General features: G+C 43.4%; 1 protein-coding gene across 4 annotated transcripts in view; it reads right to left on the bottom strand.

Annotated features, from left to right (window-relative positions):
- The window catches only part of CCDC18 (coiled-coil domain containing 18), a 574,107-nt gene that overhangs the window by 35,083 nt on the left and 514,164 nt on the right, over window positions 1-24,860 (bottom strand). For all 4 annotated transcript variants that reach the window (XM_069232377.1, XM_069232374.1, XM_069232375.1 and 1 more), the window contains 2 exons: window positions 12,845-12,982; window positions 1,225-1,425 (listed from right to left, as the gene is read on the bottom strand). In XM_069232377.1, the coding sequence (XP_069088478.1) occupies window positions 1,225-1,425; window positions 12,845-12,982 (339 nt within the window). The remainder of the gene's footprint in view (window positions 1-1,224; window positions 1,426-12,844; window positions 12,983-24,860) is intronic.

Here is a 24,860-nt window from a genome sequence, read left to right as displayed (position 1 = left end):
TAACTTCAAGACACCTGGATTGAAGGGGTCTTTTTGAAGTTTGCTCTTTTCTCTATTGTTTTTAACCACAATCTGTATATATTGTACATAACACTTTTGCACGTATATCACTTTTGCACTTTCACTGCATCCTACAAGGGGAGCACCAGCTTTATAAGAAAGTTTTTATGACTATAGAAGATATATTTGTGCCGTTCAATAATCATTAAATGGAGATATAAAATGTTGTGAGAGTACGATACATTTATTTGGGATTAATTCTGATTTTAAGTAGAGTATAAATGCCATGGGAGTTTAGGCACATACTTCCCCTGAATTGACCAAATTTGTTGTCTTATATCATCCTAAGGATGGCAACGGACTAGATGGGGCTGAAATAAGAAACAAGCATTGACAAAGTCATTTGGTCTGGCCTTGGCTGCCAGTCTTTTGGCTTTGTCATTTTTTTTAAATAAAAGTATACTGCTGGCTGAGCTGCTAGACCCTCGCCAATACAAAGTCATCTCAAATGCCCACACTGCCAAAGTAACTCCGGGTATTAAAGAAAACTACTTTGGGCGAGGATGAGTGCCTTGTGAAAGAGCAGAATGCATTCACTCAGAGTGAAGTTAGAAAGGGCTGAAGTGGGCGACCCCCTGCCCATGCTGAAGGCTGCAGTGGACGGAAGAAAAAAGTGACTAAAAAAACAACAGGCCAATGGCTGACTAAAAGGCCCCTCTGAGTGAGGATAGTATACAGATAAAATGAGTAACATCAAAAGGCCTTGTCTAACACGAGATCTAAAACAACTATACATATGCTTTCTAGTAGTACTCCTACAATTTTCGGCAATTAAAAAATGGAAATCTACTCCAAACATATGTGTGAACTTAACGGAAGTAAATTTGTGTTTTGGGGTTAAAAAAAAAATATAGTTTTTTCCCCCCAAAGACTAGAAGAATACACCTGCCTCTCAAAAGAAGGCTGCTGATAAAATATGCACACTTGTAGCTGGCAAAAACAACAGCTTTCACTATGAAAACTGAAATTCAAACGTTCATGCGCCCGAAAAGCATCGCGTTTTCAAAATGTGCTTAGTTGAGACAGATCGGATTGATCTTAAAATGATTGAAAAACACCCTCTAGAACGTGAGAAGTACTCTCAAATGATGGCATCCTCCATGTAGACTGTGGTGCATCAGAAACAATCCGATTTGAGCTTTAGTTTCAATGCCTCGTGCTCACCTTCACAAGCAGGGCTTCATTTGTAGCCTGGGTCACCTCATTTCTGGCCTGAAGATCAGTTTGCAGACTGATGATCTTCTCTTGGGCTTCCTCCAGGTCATGCATCAACTGCTGCAGTCGCTCGTTCAGGTACTGGTTGGCGGATTTCTGCTTGTCCGTACACATCTGAATATTTTCGTGTCTGTTCTGAAGCGCAATCATCTAAAATAATAAATAAAGATGGTAGGATTAGGGTTGGCTTTACATACATCAAGCTTTCACTAATTACACAATAAGTAATTGTTGTCCTCAGACGTGCTTCACACCTTAAAGCTCACAAAAGCTGATCAACTGGAAAAAAGGCTGCTTACAAGTCTTGGTCTTTGGCTTTCGTGGATGTTCTTAAATACAGGACATGTACTAATTAAGATACTGAAACAGAGTGTGAACAAAATAGATATACTTTAAATACTCAATAAGTAGAACATTGGTGCCCGTGGGTATGACAGTGCTATGCAGGTGAGGACCACGTTACTTCCCTCCACAGCTACTATGTACTTGATCTTTATGGCAGGGCAGCATTTCTTCAATTCTCACCACCCCGTAAAAAGCAGGATTTGCCTTTAAATGAGAAGGAACGTTTTTCAGTGAGCTCCGCATACGAGTCCTGCAGGAACCCAAAGGTATCAGTGGCACTCGGTTGTTCTAAGAGGGTGATGACCTGTCTGGAGTCCTAAGGCCCGAGATAAGTAGCTCATCGCCTGACTGAATTCATGCCTGTAGCCAGTGGCGTGACAATACTGGAAGCCACCCACCCCGCTTCACAGAACATGAAGGGGGCCCCCCTTCAGACTCACTCGGGCCAGGTGCTGTGCTAAGGGGCTCCCCTGGAGTTCCCCCCCCCCCCCCCCCCGGAACTTGCGCCACCTTCCACCCCTCTCCCGGGGGGCTGCGGGGGCCTTTGTTACGAGCCTGCCCGTAGCAGTGTCAATTAGGAAGGACTAAAGCAGAGAGCCTGAAAGAAAACATAGATTATGCTGGAAGGCTTTTCAAACCTGGGATCAATATCCATACAATAGTGTCAGTTTCCGGCCGATCTTCCTAGCAACGACGATTCATTGCAGTTTCCTAAGCTACAGGAAAAGCGGCGCTGTGCCTCCGCATAGCTGGCCGGGGCCGGTAACTTCTGCGAGTGTTTGGACTGCGGGACACTCATAGGAGTAAGATGGTGCTACACAAATATTCCCATTCATTCATTCCTGTGAAAGTACCCGGGTCCCTGAAGAAGCTGGGATGGAATACGCGAACAGCTCTGATCGGTGAAATCCTCCTCTTTAACGTAGTTTTGTGATGTATTATTTTCATACAGTGAAGCACAATTCCCTAGACTGTCTGCAAACATCAGACCTTGAAGTACACAGAGCTTTAAACCTCACTGGAAATCGACGCCAGCAAGAAATACTGGAGGTATATTCATTATTAGTTCAGTCACATGCATGTGTGGGTAACCTTCCTCTGGGTTTGCCTACAGTTGCTCATTCTTAGGATTCAAATACGATGTACTGTCAGGAGGGGGCTTTGTTCTTTTTGGACGTCTGTCTTGATTTGTAGTTTCCAGTGTTATGATCGTGTATAACTGCTGCAGGGTGTGGACTGTTCTAGACACACCTGTAAAATAAATTAAAAAAAATACTACATTTGCCTTATGTGGCGACCCTGGCCAGCATGAATAACATGCGTCCTAATGAATCTCCTAGCAGACTGGCTAGTAGGGTAAAAGGGAATTTGTTAATTTCTTAGAGAGTTTGTTGAGGGTCTCGGCACAAGTTTAAATTCATAGTCACTGACGCCGTCTAGAAGCCTCTCCGAACTTCTTCTGCTGTCATGGAGCATATGTACCCTTTGATATTCACATCAAATGCTGCACAATACATTGTATTTCACAAGAGAAAAGTTGTATGCCGGGGGAAAGGGGTGTTGCAGTTACAGCAAAGGCGCTAAAGGGCTGAGTCCATGATTTATTTTTCACCACTCACTTTACAAAGGAGCAGGATTTAGATTCATTGCCTATAAATGTGTATTATGTGGTTATTCCAGAGACCGCACAAGAATAAGCCCAGCCATGGCACTACACTGCGCATTTCATTCATTCATTCATATACACACCTTTATTCGGCTATCAGCCATAAAAGGATAAAACATCAAAATAATCATCGTCGTAAGATATTAAATAATTGTACAAATACTATAAAAATAAATAAATAAATAATTACATGAGTAATAAATAGTACTTCTAAAAAACCTTAAAATACATTAGTTAACAACAGTCCTAGCACTAAGAAGCTAAATGTTTCTATAGTTCGTGTCCTGCCCAAGCATTATCAATATCCCATGGGCTATCAGTAGAGGCTAGATAACCATTTTATAACAGTTAGCGACTGTAAAAAAAGGGAATGAAAAACTCCATGAGTGGAAAAAAAAAGGTTATTTAAGCTCTCACTTTGTGTAAATTAGCTGAAGATATATCCTAGGCATAGTGTATATCCGGAGTCCATTAACTTGCAAGAGAGAGCTCCCATTTGCCATTTCAGGCACCATAAATTTAACTGTAGGGGTTTATCTGGGTTAGAACACCTAGAGCCTCAGGCCCCCTTGTCTCTGATAAATGAAATTGCTAAAAGAAACCAGCTTATACCAAAAACAACAAATGGAATAGTACTAGATCTCAAGAATCTAGCCGCTTCGTTATAGTTTCTTATTCCTACGTTCCTGCAAATAGGTCGAATCCATTTTCTCCTTAGTTTGTCATAAGCTTTGAAGGTTAAGAGAACATGATCCGCCGTTTCAGAGGTCTCCATATTACACAACCCACATGTCGCCTCGTGTCTTCTCCCACTCTGGGGGCCCCATTTAGAAGTAAAAGCCCTGACCTGGAGAATCCCATATCGAAACTTCATAAATAGTACTTTTGCTCGCCTGGGTTGGATAGTATCTATCCATTCCTCAGCTCTCGGTATTGGTTTAATATCCAGGAAACTTGAGGTCAGTCTACCTAGGTCCTTGCTGTGGAGGGGGCTGATTAGAGAGAAGTCCCAATATACTTGCTTTAATCAAATCTTAGATTGTGTTGTGAGTGTATGCGGTTCTTCCCAATAGGATTTCAGCCCTAAATTGTAGAACCAATACCTTATGTGGTGGAGCCACGGAAGGGAGATGGTCTTGTCCAGGTCCATGATCTCGATTAGTACGTGCCTATGTTGGATCAGTTCAGGAGTTATCCAAAGTCTACACCAGTAAAGCAATGGCCTCAGGGCTGCCAATTTACCTATTTGTTTCATATTAATATCATAAGTTAGAGGAATCAATGGAGTAGATGGAGGCAGTCCCAATACCCACCTCATGAAATTGTTTTCCTGGGTTACCAGCGAGGTTAAGTTTGTGGTTCCCCAGAGCTCGGCTCCATATAAGGCAGCAGCCTGTGCTTTGTACCTATAGATCTCAAATACTGGTGAAACTATCCTGGATCTTGAGCTTTTGTAATTTTTGCTAATCGACATGGAACTGTGGACTAAGGAGATTGCAGCTTTATTGACGTGCGGCGCCCATGACAGCTTGGCGTCCAACAGTATCCCTAGATAGTTAAAGTTTTTTACTCGTTCCAATTCCTGCCCTCTAATCAGAATGTTTCTCTTGAGTGCTTTATGGGGGTTGACGGTCAGATATTTAGTCTTATTTGTGTTTATTTCTAGTCCCTTCGAGCTACAGTACTCACTAAATTTCCCTAGTAGGTTTTGCAAGCCCATGGGAGTTTGAGATATTAAGATGGTATCGTCTGCAAAAAGGAGCATTTCTGATCTATGTATTCCTGCCCGTTGAAAGTTACTTACGTTTGGTAATGCTTTTCCTGCCTACTTCTCAACTTCAAATATTTTTGGGCGGCATAGTGCATGAAGAACCATTTCAGCAATTCACCCAACATACACTAGATGGTGCCATTACAGAGTCAGCATACATCCAGAAGTTACTTAAGGCCCCATCACAGCAACGCCAGAGCTGCTGCTGTCGTTTCACCTAATAACACCCGCTCCACAGTTCAGAAAGAGTAAGCTTACTCTCCTTGCTGAAGCAACAGATACCAGAAAAGTCACCTTTGGAATCAATCATTTCAGAAACGGTACACACACATACCTTTGAATGGGGAGTCCATGAAAAAAAGTGAGAATGAGAATAGGCTGGAAGGGGAGACAACTTGTAAAGCATGAGTGGGACACCCAAAGGGTATCTCTGGGCTGCAATCCAAATTGGAAATATCATACTTATGACTTAGTATTTCTCACCTTATCCTTTCACTAGGATTAATTGATAGGAACTGCGGATTCACAGCAACACAGAGCACCAGCACAGTACACTGATCTCAGCATTGAAACGCTAAATACATTCATGTTACCTGTCTAAATAAAAGACAAAAAATGATGTCTCTGTATGATTGACCACAAAACCATATTTATCCAGAATGGGCAAGAGCTGGTGAAAATACTATGAAAAAATGCATGTCAAGAATGTATTCTCACCCACACCCCACAGCCCGTCCCCAAGGAGGGTCAGTCAGGGTTTGTCTTCTACTCTCTGCTCTACTAGATCACAAAGAGTGTGAACATGAAACAGCTGCTGCAGCTAGCACCTCACAAACATTTATCCCAGCCACATAATCCCATGACCTTTCTGCTTTATATCAGGTAATTCCTAAAACATTGATATTCACATCATCAAACCATCCAAGCCGTTTCTACGATTTGAACTTCAACAATATGAAACATTTGGCGCAGAACAGGAACTGGTCTCACCACTTAGCAACAGGCATTATTGTGAACTCAATCAATCTGGGCAGCCTGATCACCTCAACTTTAACATTTGCCACCTGCAGTGCTCAGTTTCAAAAGCTCTCAAGGTGGGGAGTGAGTAGGCAATGAGGGCAGGAGCAGAGTGTGACGCGCAGCAAACTGCTGAAAACACATTACACACAAACCAAGCAGAGCCAACAAGGGCGTGAAACATACTGAGTGCTAAGGGATAGGTGTCCATCCCGCAGCATGATTGGTGACAGGAAGGGTGTAACCCTCTCACTGTAAGCCTGACGGACCCACCCGCAGTTACAATGTCGGGCACCAGCGTGGTCTATGTGGATACCACTGGGTCAGGGAGATAAGCGCACACCATGGGAGTCTATGGGGTGAAAAAGATGATTGCGAACCCTGAGAGCCTGGACCTGCAGTAAGTGTAAATAGTGTCTTTGTTTATGCTGCAGGCTTGTGTGTATCCTCACACTGTCTGTGGAGCAGGTTGAGGGACAATCGTGGTGAAGCCGCTCACATGGAGTGAAGCCCTATCTAGGCTGTAGCTTCACAGGTTGTGCTAGCATGCCAGGGGCAGTGTGTGTGGGCTGGGTGCCTACACACTACTCATGCCTTGCTAGTACAAGCCATAAGGTTGGGAGTAGTGCATTGGGTCCATCCTGCACTTAGCCATCAGAACCGGCCTATGGCCCTTAAATTCTGCCAAAAAAAAAAAAAAAAGTCCACAACAGATCCCATGAGTAAGGGTCATGGGCCACTAAGAGTCCAGGGATCACAGGTTAAGAGGCTGGGTCGTAAATCAGTGACACCAGGTGTGTCATAATAAGCCTGATTAAGGGTGAAGACATTGAGCGTTACACTTCACGGTATTAGCCGCAAACGTTTCATAGAAACAGTGAGTCCCTGTGCCACACCCTAGTTAATTGTATTACCCTGAAATTGGAAAAAAAAAAGTTACTTACCTGTAACTGTAGTTCTCCAGTATTGGAATCTTTCATAGATTCACATGTTTGAATCCTTCCCCGTCGTCTAGATGGGAGCCCCCGGTACATCAAAACAGCTATGCATGTAGGCTACTGCAAAGAAAAAAAGGCCTAAGGCCTTCACTTTAGTAGCTTATCCTCATCATTATGAGCAAAAGGACCAAAACAAGGCCCAGCCAATCAGGCCTCCCCTTCCTCTAGAACCCTCCTGAGAAGAGCTCCCTTCCCTCAGATTTTCTCAAGCACCTTAGGTATGAATTTTGGGTTTGTTCGCAAAATTACTCTATCCTTTTTTGAATTGTAAGAAAGGATCCTGGATCATGTATGCTTGAATCTCACTTACTCTTCTAGCCGAGGTGAGAGCGAGCAGATGAGAGACTTTCCAGGATAGGAACTTTATATCCGCCTTGTGGATTGGCTAAAACGTTGGTTTCATTAATTAAGACAAGACCAAATTAAGGTGCCATGAAGGAGATGGAGGCAGCACCAGAGGAAAGGACCTGAACAGACCCTTCAGGAGCAGTTTTATGACTCTCGCCGACCACAGGGGAGGCTCGTTCTCCGTACGACCATAACAAGAAATTGCTGCCAGGTGAACTTTAATCAAAGAAATTGCCAAACCTGATTTGGCCAGGAGCAGAAGATAAGGTAAAATCTGCTGCGCGATGACGAAAAGGGGTGCACCTGAACCATAGCACACCAAGAGCAGAATCCCTTCCACTTCAGACGATAACATTTGTTGGTACTCTCAGCCACAGCTCTGGCAAGAATGGCCCTGCAATCTGAAGGCAAATCTAGATGCGCAAACTCATGGTTTTCAGGAGCCAGGCTGTCAAGTGAAGTGAAACCGGATCCAGGTGGAGAACTTGGCCCTCGTTCATTGTAAGTAGGGAGGGTATAGCTGGTAGAGGGATGCTGCAGCTCTGCAAGAGGTGAAGGAGTTCCGAATACCAAAACTGACAAGGCCATGCCGGAGCAATCAGAAAGAGCTTGCAATGTTCGATCTTGATCTTCGCCAGAACCCTTGGAATCAGGGGAATGGGAGGAAAAGCGTAGGCATAAATTCCTGACCATGCCATGGAAATCGCATTCCCCCAAGAGCCCCAATGTGGATCCTGACTTGCGAAGAAGTGGCATTTCGCATTCTGCGGGGTGGCGATGAGATCTAAGTTTGGTTTCCCCCATCGGGCGAAAACCTGATCCAAGACTTCGTGGTCCAATTCCCACTCGTGGTTGGATGACCGTGATCTGCTCAGGGAATCCGCAATGACGTTCTGTAAACCTGGGACGTGTTCCACTCAAAGACTTATTTTGTGGCTGATAGACCATTCCCGAATGAGCTGAGATTCTCTCGGTAAGAGTAGAGACCTGGTTCCTCCCTGCTTGTTTATGTAATGCATTGTTGTTCTGGTGTCCGTCTGGATGAGAACCGAGGAACCTTTTATTTTCGGGAGAAAAGCGCACAGCGCTAGTCGAACAGCCTTCAATGCAAGGTAATTGATAATAAAGACTTTCTGATGGGGCTTCCAACTTGCCTCTTACTTGCAGGTGTTGGAGGAAAGCACCCCATCCTTCGAGAGAAACGTCTGTAGTTATCACCCAAGGTGCTTGCTGAGGGAGAAAAGAAAGTCCCTTTGCTAAGTGAGACTCCTGAGTCCACCAAGTTAGAGAGAGGATCACGGGCCTTGTTATCCTGATGATATCGTCGTAAGAACCCATGGCTTGTGCCCATTGAAGATTTAACTGCTCCTGGAGGGGTCTCATTCGTAGCCGACAGAAAGGTACCAGAGGAATGCAGGACATCATCCCTATCAGTGACTTGAATTGGCAAACTGAAACGTACTTTCTTTTTTGTAAACGCTTCACGAGGGAGATGAGTTTTCTCCATCTGTCCTCTGTAGGGGCTGCCTTGTTGGTGGAAGGGTCCAGCACTGCCCCTAGAAAAGTTCTATTCTTTAAGGGCTGGAACAATGATTTTTTGTGATTGACCGCTGGGCCCAGACTCATGAACATCTCGATACAAGCTCTCGTGGACTTCTGCGCCTGAGATCTGGATCTGGCTTTGACCAGCCAGTCGTCCAGATACGGGAAGATTTTATGGTTTTGACTCCTGAGAAAAGCTGTCACAGGAGCCAGGCACTTGGTGAAGATCCAAGGAGCCGACTTCAGGCCGGAGGGCAAGACTTTGAACTGGTAATGGTGTCCGGCTACTGCAAATCTGAGGTATCTTCTGTGGGAGGAATGAATAGGAATATGAAAATATGTGTCCTGCAAATTGAGGGTGGGCATGAAATCCCCCAAATTTAGAAGGGACAGGATGTCTGATAAGGTGATCATACAGAATGATTGTTTCTTGAGATAAATGTTAAGATCTCTGAGGTCTAAAATTGGGTGCCAATTTTTCTGTTTCTTTTGGACTAAGAAGAATCGGGAGTAATAACCCTTTCCTCTCTCCCGATATGGAACCTTTTCTATAGATCCTTTGAGAAGCATGGACTCGACCTCCTGCTTGAGCAGATGCAAGTGCTTCACCTTTCGAAGAAGGGGGGCTTCGTAGGGGGTAATGTAAAAATTCCAGGGTCTGGCCAAACTGTATGAGATTTAGGACCCATTGATCTGATGTCATCTTCTGCCAATTGTGGAAGTAGAGAGAGATCCTTCCTCCTAGTTTTGAACTCAAGCGAAGGTTTGTAGCCGGAGACGATAGCAAGTCATTGCCTACGGCCTGCGTCTTTTGGTTGTCTTCCAGCTTTTCCTCCCTGGGAAACTCTTGAATAAGTCGCCTGTTTAGGTGTTCTCTGTTGGAATTGAGGACGAAAGGAATGGGATGTCGCAGAGACTGAAGGATATCTGTACTGCTGAAACCCTGGTCTTTACGATGAGTAGCCACGGCCTCGAGCTCCCAGGAAAGGCTGCCTTCTGAACTGCAGGTTACCTAGGGACCTGGCTGTGTCCGTGTCAGTCTTGATTGACTGAAGGGCATCATCAATGTGTTTCCCAAAAAGGGCTTCATCATCAAAAGGGAAGTCAATGATCTTATTTTGGACCTTGGGCCTAAATGAAGTCCCTCAGAGCCAACCTTGCCTTCTGAGAACAGCAGAACCTGCCATCTGACGGAAAGCCATAGTAGAGATGTCCATAGCACAGTCTATAATTTCTGCAGAAGATCTCTCCCCTTCCTGCAAGACTTTCTTTGCTTCTGATTTAGAGTCTTCAGGCAGTTGATCCAAATAGGGCGCAATGTCAGCCCATATCTGCCTATCGTAGCTGCCTAAGATAGCCAGAGAGTTAGAAGCTCGAATAATAAGCGAAGCCATTAACGAAAAAGTTTTCCTATATTGTCTAATCTCCTACCCTTTTTGTCGGGTGGGGCAGAGATTGGCGCAGACGGGTTCCTTGATCTGCGTTGAGCCGCCTGAGCAATTACTGAGTCAGGTTTGGGATGGCCCGTGAGGCAGGCCAGAGAATCTTCAGGCGCCTTATACTTCTTATCCAGGGGAGGTAGAACTGGGGTGAACTTGGCTGGGCTCTTCATAACTTTAATGCCCTCATTCCAGGTATAGTCCACAATCGGCATAGATTTAACGCTCTTTTGAAAAGGCTCCTTAAAATCGTACAAAAAACAGTCCATCTGTTTTGTGGTCATGGGTAACTCAAATCGTTTCGCAGCTCTTTCCAGCAAGTTGTGGAAACTTGCAATGTCACCTGGAGGGGATTCCACAGGAACCGGAGAGGGAGGGGACGGAGTGGGAATTTGATAATCATCCCATTCAGTTATTGCATCCGGTAACTCTCCTTCCTCGCTATCATCCTCATCTTCAGAGGAGGACAAATTATGCACAGGAATGGAAACCAGAGTTTGTGGTGGTCCCTGGGATGTTTGGATTCCTGGATGGACAGGGGTAGAAGGTATAGAGGATGCAACAGGTTGCTGAACTTCCAAGCCAGCTGGAGGAAACCGCTTTCTGTAGTCGTCTAACATAAGCTGTAGGTCAGCTATGAGTGATCCTGGCAAAGAAACCCTCTGCTCCTGATAAGGATACTGGTGGGATTGTGGGTAGTAAGATTGCGGATCATGCTGGGTGTCGTCCTCCATATCCTGGCACTTGACGTGCAGTTCTGATGGGCTATGAGCAACTCCGAAAGGTCCCTCATCATCTGAGTCCTCTTGCTCCAGCAAATGCGTAGGTACCAAGGCTGAAACTCTACCTGGAGGTGTTGGCAACGGTGAAAGGAAAGATGACTTCCTGTGTGTCTTAACCCTTGTCGACGGCGGCATCGTCGACGGCAACACGGATGACATCATAGTGGACGGAAATGTAGACGGTACACTCGTCGGCATCACCAAGGGCATCAACGATGGTATCAGCAGCGCCACCGAAGTCGTCAATGGAGACATTGATGGAGAAACTCTCGTTGACGAGGAAAACGACGACGATAGAGCCAACGTCGACGGTCTTACAAGCGGTATCAGAGATGAAGGAGAGGCGATGGGCGAGGCAACTATGAACGCCGTCGACGAGGATGTCGTCGACACGATCGTCGATGAAGAGGACAATGTCATAGAGATTGTAGATGTAGCAGTAGTCAACGATGATGCTGTGCAGATACCTTTAGACACCGCTGTCGACTGTGTTCTCGTCGACGATGTCGTCGTCGATTTTCCAGATGGCCTCTTAAAAACATGTTTCACCACAGGAGGTGGTGTTGGAGGCTCAGAAAAGGCTCTCTTACTGCGCTCTGAGGAGACAGATCCTTCTTTTGCGTGCCTATTTTTGAATAAAGAGAACTCCTGTGAGGAGAACTAGAAGGACTTCCAGGTTTAGAGGACACCCTCTTGGATTTCTTGTGAGCCTTTTTTCCTAGAAGAACTTCTGAGTGAGGTTGAGGAGATCTGCCTCTTTTCTGTAGCTTCTTGGAGGAAGTTGTAGATTCCTCACTGTCAGAGCCAGACACTGGGTTAGATCTGGACTTCAGCTTCTGGAGCCAAAATAGTAGTCTACCCTCCCTGTCTTTGAGGGTTTTGTTAGAGAAGGTCCTGCATACCTTGCAGTCTTTGGCCACATGGTCAGGGTAGAGGCAGTAAATTCAGTCCCTGTGTGGGTCCTCAGAGTGAAGCCTCTTTCCCACAGGTCTTACAGACTCTGAAAAGGCGTTTCTTCTCTTTATCTGACATGGTGAATTTTTTCTCTTTAGCAAGGTAAGAAGAAGAACTTTACTTGCTGTAGAAAAATCCTTTTTCCGGAGAAAAACAGAGAAAATTAACTTCTCTGAAGTGCTGACTGAGCAGAGCTCAATGGAGACTCCCTAGCACGACGTGCAGTATAAAATCTGAGGGAAGGGAACTCTTCTCAGGAGGGTTCTAGAGGGAGGGGAAGCCTGATTGGCTGGGCCTTGTTTTGGTCCTTTTGCTCATAATGTTGAGGATAGGCTACTAAAGTGAAGGCCTTAGGCCTTTTTTCTGTGCAGTAGCCTACATGCATAGCTGTTTTGATGTACCGGGGGCTCCCATCTCGACGACGGGGAAGGATTTAAGCATGTGAATCTATGAATGTTCCAATACTGGAGTAAGTGATACTTGCTTAGACCCATGGAAGAAGATGAACAAGGATTCAAACCCAAGTGAATCCCTGTGACCTAAAAATATTCAGAAACACCCCATGCCTATAATGTTTCACTCTTTTGGACTTACTTGTTCAGGTGAAACGTGAAAAACCACATCCACAATACTGAGTTGCACACTTCATCTTCATTCAAGGCTTCGGAGAACAACAATGTGGTGCTCGAGTGATGCTTGCGTCTTACCTCCTGTTTATGGACATCCTTCAGTGACTCTAGCTCTGTCTTCAGGTTGTGTATCTCGGCTTGCATTCGGAATTCTAGCCGGATTTCACGTTCCTGAGCAGCACCCAGTTCTTCAGCCAAGCTGTTTGCATGAGCTTCCTACAAAAACAAATGACTACCACCATTACAGAGAGATTTAAACAACTAGACATTTACAATTGTAATTCAATAACAAACTCATCGTGTGATGTTCGCACACTTTACATTTGTGATCTCTCAACTAAAGCGACCAGCTCATCTTTTTTTTTTTTTTTAAATAATGCATTTTATTGATTTTAGAGATTTTATATGCAATCTACAGAGTAATCAAGAAACAACATATCAACATAACCACAAAGGTGCTGAATTTTCCAGTCTCCCCCCCCCCCCCATATTCCCCAAGCAACTGCATGTAGGGCATTCGGTGTATCCTGAATTGAACGCCGTATTCTGTGTAGGTACCGACTTCGGTCTCCAAAGTCGCAGTTTGAGAATCACCTAGTGCAATGGTGATTACCCTATAATCTGCCCATCTCTTCTAGATTTTCATGAATTTTTGGGGACAGACTTTGGCCTCGTAATCTGGTTGTTCCTTACTCATGCACCAGTCTAATCCCTTTCTCAGGTCCTCAATCGAGGGGGAAGCACTATCTTTCCATTGGTGGGTAATATTCCTTTTGGCCACAATCAAACCCTGCTAGAGCAGCGCCAGCTTATAATGGTCTTTCTCCATGTTTGTGGTGATATGGAAAAGGATCAGTTTAGGGTCATGTGATATGGTCCACCACAACGCTGGACTGTCCTAAACAAGAAAGTATCTGCCTCCAATAGGGGCGTAATTTGACACAACCACATATCATATACAGTAAATCACCCTCCTTTGTCGTGCAGCGGAGGTAGGAGAGGGAGGTGATCATACCCACTGTCCAAAATTTGCACCTCATGAGATATACTCTGTGGGTGTATTTTAGGTGGACGAGGCAGCCAGCTCATCTTCTAAAATTACAATTCAACAGCAAGTGTTTTCTGCTTTAACCTTTATGGCCTCCAAAGATTTATCAATTCAAACAGAAAACGTAAGGCATGCTAAAGTGACCAAGTCCCTGCTAACTGCTCACATACTTCGTGATCGTGGGAACTTCATCTGATGTATATTTACTATGTTTAATGATGTACTGCGTAAAAATTTCACTCTGTCTTTATAAATGTTGATCATCACTGTATTACTGTGCACAACTTACATGTTAAAACACGACTTGCCCGCTCTCCCTGGGATCACCTAAGTGGATTTTACTTGAACTGGTAACATTGTATGAGGCTTTGTTTACAACAGCAGCCAAGCCTCGTCCACCTGGCCCCATCGACCTTTTTCTTTGGTAAAGGTAGAGCATGCAATGCTTCCTCCTGCCAGAGCGATCCTTCCCCTCCCCTCGATCCCACCCCACGCACATTCACCTCCTGCTCCAAAAAAACTATTCACAAAGAGCTGGGCCGCAAACTAGTGTGGACTTCAACCAAAACTTCCCTCAAGAATGCCAAACTCTGGAATTCAAAACCATTTTTGGGTAGTTAGGGACTGGGTACGATGCACAAGACTATTTTTCACTCCTAAAGCCTGTGATTCGCAAAATGATAGGTTTTGCAACTGCTAAAGAATATTATGCAATGTAGAAAAGATAAATTGCAAGCGTGAGGAATATTTGTGATTTGCAGGCTAACTACTGCCACCCTTTCCGATCTCTAAATAGGAGCAGAAGTCTAAAGTGCCTTCCCTCCTATCTGATTCGGAATGATATGGATCAATCGTTAGTCACCACAACTGCGGTTAATACCCAGTGATCAGTTAACGACCCATGAGTTGGGGCGGTAACTGACATGGAATTGAAAAGCCCAGTTTCCACTTGGGGTCAAGAGGTCTCGGAAGAGGCAGGCGGCTGTTCTGTGGACCTTTGCATGCTAACTTCGATGCCATTTACTCCAAGTCCTGAAGTTTACCAAAAAGTGACGGCTGAAACACTTAAATTAATCTCACCCCACTGGTAATGACTCGGGCCACATCTCCGTTACACTGCAGCTGAGAGAGCATAGTTCAAAATATTACATATACTAAAAATGAAATGCTTATACCAATGCTTAACGATGCTGCATAGAAAACAACAATAATTAGTGATTTGCTTAACGTGCATTTGAATTATGACTATGATATGTGAAGTTACCATTGTGTATACGAACTGACAATTATGAGTAAAATTTTTGCATTATGATTAATCAAGCTTATATTAGTATTTACGATATTGCATTAAAAATCCTATAGGCTTTAAGTTAGCGTGAGCTGTGGATTTAGCTGCCTAGCTCTCATATTAAAAGCATTTTCCTGTTTTTCAGTGTGCTGACTCGCAAAGGGCCATGACCCTGCAAATGTTCCTTTTCTTCATTCTATGTATCAACACAGATTCTGTTCTCATCCGCATGCTTGCTGCTTTAGTATGAGTTTTAATACACTATTGAAACAAAAGTAGATTAATGTAGTGTACAAGGACGTTAAACCATGGACAAAGGAACTCATGACCCGAGAAGACGTGCCAAACGGTGAAGTAACCCCCCGGATGTGCCACCTCCGAAGGCGTCAATTATGAAGACCAATCAAAATGTTATGAATTATCGTGGGGTGACAATAGGAATTACCTAATGTATAATTTGATAGGTTAAAGATAGTGGGGTATAGTGAATGTCCAATAGAATTTTGGGGGAAGGTATTACGAAAAAGGGATAAAAACCCATGTCACAGAAGAGTCGTCAGAACTAGGTAGGGAATGGTATTGATTCTATCCAGAAACTCTGTCACTCTGTTCGGTGACTTTGAGACTTATTAAATCATCCTCGACCCATAGACTGCCCTTTTACACTTCTCCTCCTTATGAGGGATGTGTCCCCTGTCCTTTAGACGAGTTTAGACTGATGGCGTTTTGACTGATGTCCTGAAGACGAAGACTGATCCTGTGTGCTGATCTAATCCTTGGAGGGTAATTATGACAATGCAATTTGTAATTTGTCTGTTTGCTTTTCCGTTCTAGGTACCAACTGCTCTTTTGATAGAGACCATAGCTAGATGTTTTTCTAAATTGGTGTTCTAAATTGTTTTGCATGAAGCCCAACATGCGGATGCTAATTAGTGGTTAGGATAGGAAATTCACTCTGACTGACGCAAATAGACAAATGACTGACGTTACGCTTTGCTGAACTGAGACGTATATGATATTTGTTGTAACCTAATCTATGTTCACGCCGTGCTATGTTCTTATGTTTGTGATTCTTACATTACTGAAATCTTATCACAGTTACCATATTGTGACTATGCTCTTATGCTTTTTGGTATTGAGATTAACTCTTCTGCTCGTAGATTGTAATCAATAGGGAATAAAATTCATAAAATTCTATCAAAAGGTGTGGTTATTCATGACTGAAAGGTCATGGTTGCGTCGACAATTTGATTAATGTCTTTATCCAAAGTTAAGTGCATTGAGGTGATAAATATTGATGATATTATTGATATATTGCTTGACATACTGATCAGTTATCTCGTCCTACGGTGTCTCTCCACTGGGTCACAAGATTCATTGGCCTAAAACGAGTCCTAATGTGTGATAAATTAACATAAAGGGACGCGTTAACACAGCCATCAGCAACACCCATCTTTTCCTTACCAATAAAACTAACTCGGTAATAAACCGATCAAACCTGTCGAATTACAATGTCAAGAACTTTGTCCACATAGTCTTCTAAGACCCTTGTGACAAGACTTCCATTAACGCAACCCTGATTCTATAGAAAACCAATTACAAACATTAATGGCTACTCCTTCCACTCCTGGAATAATCTGAAGATTCATTAGTTCACAACAAAGAGACATTACAGTACGTTCTCTGACTACATCTAACTTCAAACCCACGGCATTACACCTGGTTACCTTCAAGAAAAAGGTCACCAAATGCATTCCTGATCGTTACCTTTGTTCCTTCAGCCTGTTTCCTCTGGCTACTCCACATTTCAAAAGGCAAAGAGTCCGCACTGGGCCAAAGGCTCTCTCTTGTCCTTCATTAGTCGCTGCCCACCGAGAACAGACGGAGCTCAACGATGTGCCTCACAGCTCAGTTTTTACCAGACCTTCTTCATGCAATGTATTTTTCCACTTTTAGCAAATAATTAGATCATGCACACGAGTTCCTTAACATTGGGTCTGTGTGAAAGTACCCACTAGTAAAATTAGAGATGATCTGTGGTGAACATGCATTCTGGTCAGGACCCACAATCAGCCAGTGCTGCAGCCGTTGTTGTGTTTAGAGCAGAGACTGACAATCCCAGCAAGCACTGCGAAGTTTTCCATCACCCGAGATCGATGCATTTGGAATTTCTGCCGGGAAGACACGCACCTTGACTTACAGAGCCCAGGGGGGCTTTAAATAATCCAGGGCGAACTATTGTGCCACATAATCACATTGTATGGCCACTGTATGGTCGACTTTGTCCCAACCCAGTCATAATCTGCAGACTGTCATTGCCCTGTGTGACAAGGGGGTAACCCTGCAGAGTACATTTAAGGAAGATACTTCAGTGCCTGCTCATTTTATGACTCCAAAATGGAAAATCAGTCTAAATAAACAGGTAAAATCTCAACATATTTAGGACCGGTTAACTGGGGTTCAATTTTAATAGAATACAGAATCAAAATGCAATTTGATCGATCAGACAGGGACAAGCAAGAAACAGAATTGTGCAGAAGTGGATATTTTCACACAGCCCAAGTTACAACGGGTGAAATTACACATTCGGACTATGCTACAGATAGTCTTATGACAAAATTATTTGTGATTTTCCTTACAGATGTTAGACTTATACTGAAGGGTGGCTAAGAGACTGGGTTTTAAGCCACCTTAAGAGCCAACATCAATTCGTAAATTTTAACTGACTACCCACAGTTGTTTTTGTCTGAAAGCTTTGAAGACAGTGGTGAGAAGGAAGTAAGGTGTAGCTACTGCAAATGTAAAAAAAAAAAACATTTTTAAAACTAGGGATATGAAAAGATGAAACTACTGCTATTGGTAATCTGCTTGTCAGCAAAATATATGAAAAAGTCAGGACAATCATATTAATATGACCAATGTGCATCATAGCAAATGACTACAGAAGTATTACCCAGAACTAAAATGAGGGTGATGGAACATTGTGCTCACATACACAAAGGAAGTACTTGAGTATTAAGTAAATTATCAAAGCACCACCATCCAGAAAAAAACCTCTTATTTTAGAAGATTCTCGTGCAAGTACCTTACAGGTAAAGGGACAAATATGCAGCAGGGCTAGCCACCCCTCTTTGTTATGCTAAGAACTTTCTAAGATACTGAATAGTACCGCTGTCAGGATAACTTTCTGCTGACTGAATTCTATAACAAATGTCATGATGTTCTGTTCCTCATTCTCTTGGTAGGTTCCAGTAGTGCAATTAAAAAACAGAGTTCTTGTATGCTTGAAACAATGAGGGAGTGCTACTGACGAAAAAAAGTACCTTAAATTCTGCATTCACTGTATCTCATTTGGCAAAAAATGTAAATGGAAATACTTTTGCAAAAGACTGTATTGCTCTCATTGAGTTAGTGTCCACAGAACAACATGAATTTGTAGGCAGTTGTTAGACTACAAAGCAGCATCAACCAAATGATGTCATTATTCCATAAAGCAGACAACTCAAGGCCACTCTCTTGCCATGGCCCTCCTCGACGCTGAAAGTGTTTTCGACAAGGTGAATTGGGTTTTTCTGAAGCTGTCATCTGTAAATTTCACTTCTTAAATAGGTTTCTTAATATGATCAAAGTATGAAATGAAGGCAATCAGCTTACATATGAATTAGTTCCTGTGAGAACATGTTGGTGCTGAAAGATTACGCATTAACATTTAATTCATGCAAGTAAGTGCCCACTGCTCATCACGTCCTTTTCAACAGGAGAAACATTATACGGTTCCCACTAAAAAGATAGGACTACGTGTAAGGGTGACAGAACTTCAGGGCGAGAGGACTGAGTTCATCTACACCATCAGAAACTGTCAACCCAATACCTAGTTAGCTCACAGTACTCCACCTGAACCACCAACCTTCCCAACAGATGATTTCAGCAACCCTGAACATGACATACTGAAACCAAAGGAAAACTTCAAAACAGATCTTACCCTTTTGTTTTTTGCTTGTGCATGCCCAGGATAAATACAAGAAAGATACAAATAAAGATTTTCAAACATTTATTGAAACAATTGTATTCTTTAACACAGAGAATAAGATGCAATTATTTGGCAGGGGAAACAAAGCATAGAAACTAGCGCTACTAACATGGTGAAAATAATTAACAATCTAACAATGGTAATCTTAGATCTATATCTTCCTACCCATTGCTACCTATACTCTGAAAGCATAGCGGGTGTACACTCTGCCTCATCTAGGAGGATTGCCTGAGACCCACATATCTAGAGAGTTGAGTCAGTCTAGAGTGAAGTTGGCAATCCTCTTCAAGATGGAAGACCAGTGTCAGCAGAGCTGTATCTCAAACACAGGATTCCCTCCAGGACAGTAGTGGCTGGAATGCTTCTCTGACCCCTGTAGGTCAGTGCACTGTTTGTATAATCCAAACCACACAGTGTTAGAGATGTACCTCTCAAGATGTTAGAAGCTGTCTCTGAATGGGCAACACAAGCACTAGGATATCTTGTTCTGTGTTCCTAGCCTTGAGCAGAGTGTACAGATTACACAGCGAGAAAGGTTTTCTGAAAACAAGCAACATGTACAGAATAATATCATGCAAGCATAAGTGTGTAAAATGTCATTGATAAAAAGGGATGTCAGCCTAAAACGTGTAAAATATAAAATGTAAAACTAAACTAAGATGGATAACCAGAGGGGGCACAAGAAGGCCTCACAACAATTATTATTTATTTTTTTTAAACAGATTCTTGTGTTTCCCGACGACAATCCATCAATAAAGGTGCCCAAGCAGCTACTATTTCAGCCACTAAGTGAACAGAAGTGAATTCTGGGAAATACTTGGGCAACAAATAAAGTATGGTTGAAAAGTATTTCTTTGCAGTTTATCTTCCCAAATAAACATTTACAATAGGAGGTGGATAACATGGGGGTGGAACTACATTTTAATCCAGAGTGGAACTGGACGATTAACTTTGAACCCCTACTCAAGAAAAGATCAATCAACCTAAGAAGCTACATAATCTCTCACTCTTCCTTATAGTTGTCACAATCTTATTAAGATGATTATTTTTCTGGTTGGTCTACGTATTTCAAGCTACTCTGTATTACTTTTAGCTACACTTTGTAGAAATGTAGACAAGGCAATGAATGTGTTTCTGTGATAAACAAAGACAATCCACTATGCCTAAGAATATCTTAGACTGCTGCCCTCCCAAGCCTACTTAGCAGTTGCAATCTTTAGCTGGTACTACTGGACTGCTGCATAGAAGAGCTAGAATAAAGAACTCAAATGTTACTAGGTGTTCTATGCTCTTTTTAGACTACACCAATTACAAAATGTAATTGCTATTGAGGTTAATTACTGTTGGTTATTCAAATGAAATTAAAGTTAAGACCAAACAGGGACTGAGGCATCTGTGAGACACACCTTGAAAGAAACGAAAACCTTATCAATTTACAGATTCTCTCCAATTCAGTGAAATTCTCTCATCTCTACTACCAAAATGAACAAGTTATTTAATTTCTGTAATGCACTTTCTGGTAGATACTTTATCGATCAGCAGATTCCTCACTCTAGAAAATACCCCAGACTGGATCCAGAGAATTCTGAAGCAGTATTTAGTGGCGCTGTCCAGCTCTGCACTGACTATACAGAGCCCTGGAAGTGACTGAGTACAGCTGCATGTAAGTGCGGTGCCAACCCTGCACACCGATGTCAGTTTCTTGTTTTTTCTCTTTTTGCACCCTCTGAGCACAGTGTAAAGAACTGTTGGTAGCAGTGTGCTGAATACTAATGTGGTTCCTTTGTAGATGTTAAAAAAAGCCACCCAATAGAGGTGGGACGGCAGTAGAGTTAGATGGAGTATCCACCAGAAAGAACGTTATCAAATTTGTCCTGATGGACACTTCCAACTGCAGATTTCTAACCTTAGAATAGATAACAAAGCACTAGCTACACAAGGTGTTGGGCCTGTGGAGTGGGTTCAGACTAAAAAGTCTTGCAGTACTGAATGGTGAAGTGTTTGTCCTGCCGAACTGGTCTTTCACTACTGAAGTGTTTTATGAATATATACATTGATGCACATGTCTCAGCCTGGCAAATATCTGGGACAAGCACTCGTCATGCCAACGTAGTGGTAGTGGCCTTGGCTCTGGCAGAATGGGCTCTCAGATTATACGAAGGTTGCCTCATGGCCAGTGCTTAGCAGATTTTAATGCAGAGGTCCATCCACAAAACCCCACAAAAAGTTGATTGTCCACTCAACGGTCCATGGTATGATCAAAGGAAAAAACAAAGGCCTTTTGGGGTCCAACCGATATAGCCTCTCCTCCTTTTGTGAGAAGTGAGAGGAAGGAAAGAACACTGGTGAAGTGATCGACTGCCTGACATGAAAGGGAGTCCCACTTTTTGACAAGAAGGTCACCCGAGTCCTGAACACCAATTTTATCTGAAAAGAGGTGGTGTAGGGCTGCCGTTCACTCACATGATAAGCTTACGCAATTGCAATTAAAGATGTAGCAAGCAACTATACATAAGCTCCAAAGGTGTACACAAGAGGAATGCCCCACTGTTGCATCAGAAAGAGTGTGGGAGGGAGCATGTTTGTCAAACCTTTAATAAACCTCATCATAACAGCTGATTTAAACAAAGACAGTTTGTTAAGCAAACGTAGAAAGTCAGAAAGGGCGGATAAATAACCTTTTACAATGCCTTTTGCAAGGTTCTTCTGGGCTAAAGACAAAACAAACAAAAGGATGTCGAACAACTTTGAAGGTAAGAGGTCAGTGTCTTTAGCACCACACAAGGTTAGAAACTTGGTCCTAAGGCCCATCACAGATGGATTTGTTGGAGGGGTGTCTGATGGCGAGGATGACAGCCAACCCAAGTGGCAAATCAAAAGTAGTCAACTGCCACTCCTCAACTGAGGTGAAAGTTCCATAGATTCAGATGGAGGACCGATCCCTGCTGTAGAAACATAAGGTCATACTCAAATGGTAGCCTAACTAGAGGACAGATGCTCTTACTCACGATTTCCAGGTTTCACATTGCCTTGGATAAATCCTTGGCAGCTAGGATGACTAGGTCATTCTTGAACTTCTTCAGGTGCAGGAGAGGTAGTGGTGGGAAGGTGTACATACGTCCTGTGATCAAATAGGTCTCCTAATGTGCAATCTGGTGGAAACGTCAACGTGCAAAATTGTGGACACTGCATGTTCTTAACAGTGGCAAAATGATCTAGCCAGGGTTCTCCTCAGTGCATGCCAGGGATCTCCTTAGTGGTTGAAGATGCTATATATCACCTCAGTATGTAGGTGCCACTCAATCTGCCAGACAGTATCTGCTCAATATGTCCGATCAGGTATTCAAGGACCCCCACCAGGTGGTTGGCAAAAAGGAAGTTGTCCTAGCACTCTAGCCACCTCAAGAGATGCAAAGCCTCCTGACACATGACCCAGGGCCCCACATCACCCTACTTGTTACAGTACTACATATCACTGGTGTTATCCATGAGAACATGCACCAGCCTTTCTCGATGGGATGGCAGGGCCAGATGAATGGCCCTCAGATCCAATAGGCTAATGTGAACCTGGCCCTCCAACATCACTTTTGTGAAAATATGAGAGGTGCTGGTGAACCCAAAGGGGGGAATCACAGGAAACTGAAAATGTTCCTTGTCTAGCTTGAAATGCAGGTAATGCCAGTGGGACTGCAGGATGGGTATTTGAAAATACACGTCCTGCAAGCCCAAGGACACAGTCCAGTCTTCTGGGTCCAGTGCAAAATGAATGTAAGCCAATATGAGCAATTTTAATTTGTCCTTCCGCAGGAAGGTGTTCAGGGGTAGGAGGTCCAAGATAGGCTTGAACCTCCTGTCCTTTTCCAGGGCAAGGAAGTAGCTCGCTTTGGTAATCTTTCTATGGCACTCTTAAGAGAGAAACCAGCAGATCCTATTGTGAAATTAGTTCTGGAGTGGGAGGGAGTTTGGGAGGGAAGGAGAGAAAAGGTATGGAATAGCCTGTTTGGACAATCTGCAAGACCCATCTGTTTAATGTGATGGATCACCAACCGGGGAAGAAGTGATAGATATTGCTCTCCTTTAGTTGAGTATGCACTACTGAGGGCAAATTAAAGTGAGTTGTTGGCTGTTGTAGCAGCTGAGGAGCTAGAGCACTGGTGGTCCTGTTAGCCTACACGCTTCCTTGTCTGCATCTGGCTGAACTTAACTGTCTGCTGCATCAGTTACATGGAAGTGCCTGAATGCCAGCCCCCCTGGATTGCCGCTATATTTCCTGACTAGGAGGGGAAAGTAATTTGTAGGGGTCAACAGCGTAAAGGAACGTGCTGAACCTCTGCTATCTTTAAAGTGTTCTAAAGCAGTGGCCATTTTTTCTGCAAAGTGGTGAGACCCGTCAAACAACTGTACATTGCCAGAAAATCCGGTCAATCTCACACAGGTGTGTCAATGAAGTACAACACTGGTACTGACTACCTTGCCAATGTAGTCTGTGGTATCCAAGCCTACGCAGATGACTTACTTGGCCATGTCCTGCCTGTCATGGATTGTCTAAGCCAAAGAGGTTCTCCAAAACAGATGGCAAGATCTCAGTGGCTATGTCCTAACGGACATTTGTATATCAGCTCAATGGACAGACTGCATTCTGGTCTTGAATCGTCTTTGAGTGTGTTAGAGCGAATTTATCACACAACTTGTGTCTGTAACCCAGGCACATCTCATGGAGGGCTGTGGCAGATATCTGCTTCTTCGTGTCACTGCAGGGCTTGAATCCTGTTGCTTTTGGTGGGGGGTCCAGTTTTCAGTGGGGGACATTTTTCCTAGTACACCGTGCAAGAGGCATTTTAGGAGATGTAGAAAGACTGACAACGTGGGAGCAGAGATCCGGATCCACATCCGAAGTTGAGGAAACAAATTAACTGATGGCAGCACGCAGGAGTAGCACCTTCTCTGTTCCATCACTTCTGAGGCAGCATGGTCAATAAAGAGCTGTACGGTGCCACCTATCAGTGCCCTGGAGCACTGCTACAAAATTCTCAGAATCCAGTCTGGCACCCGGGGAGCATTCTAAGGTGAAGAAATGATGGTACCAATCATCCATCAGAAAAATGATTAAGAACCATTTGGAAGGCTCAAGATATTTATTACAGTCATCAATTTACTGAAATTAACCATGTGGTTTGTTAGGAGGACTTGTGCATTTATTTTCAAACTTCGAAAACCTTCTTTCTTCATGTCTTTGCAGGTTTAGTGATATTTGCTTGCCTTTCCTAGTGGAAGTGAGTTTGAACTGCGACCTGGAAGTGGAAATCATTTTGTTCTTTAAAAGATGTAAAAGCCGTTACATGTAAAGCATCTGAAGTGATCCCTCAATGTTTATGGGGAGAAATGAATGCAAAAGGTGTGGAGGAAGGAACCGGGAAAACAATAATGACTGAGCTGCTGCTAGATTGAATGGAGAAAAAGATGCATCTGGGAATGAAGGCATTCATGTTCCTTCCTCACCCGCTTCCCTGTCATCAAACACAACACAAAGGAGCAAGGTATTCTTTATGCAATATGTTTTATTTACAAACTCAGTAAACCACTGCTGCTTTGCAATGTAAAATAATAAATATGAGCATTTCTTTACAAACATAAATAAATGATTACGTCTCAGTTGATACAGTGATTGGTATGGCACCTCGCACAAACTGCACAGGCAGAACATGGTGCATGCTGTCCAGCCCTGGGA

The sequence above is a fragment of the Pleurodeles waltl genome, chromosome 4_2 (assembly GCF_031143425.1).
Source record: "Pleurodeles waltl isolate 20211129_DDA chromosome 4_2, aPleWal1.hap1.20221129, whole genome shotgun sequence".
NCBI classification, from domain to species: domain Eukaryota; kingdom Metazoa; phylum Chordata; class Amphibia; order Caudata; family Salamandridae; genus Pleurodeles; species Pleurodeles waltl.
The sequence above is the reverse complement of the archived record's forward strand: the minus strand, read 5'-3'. Positions and strand labels throughout refer to the sequence as shown.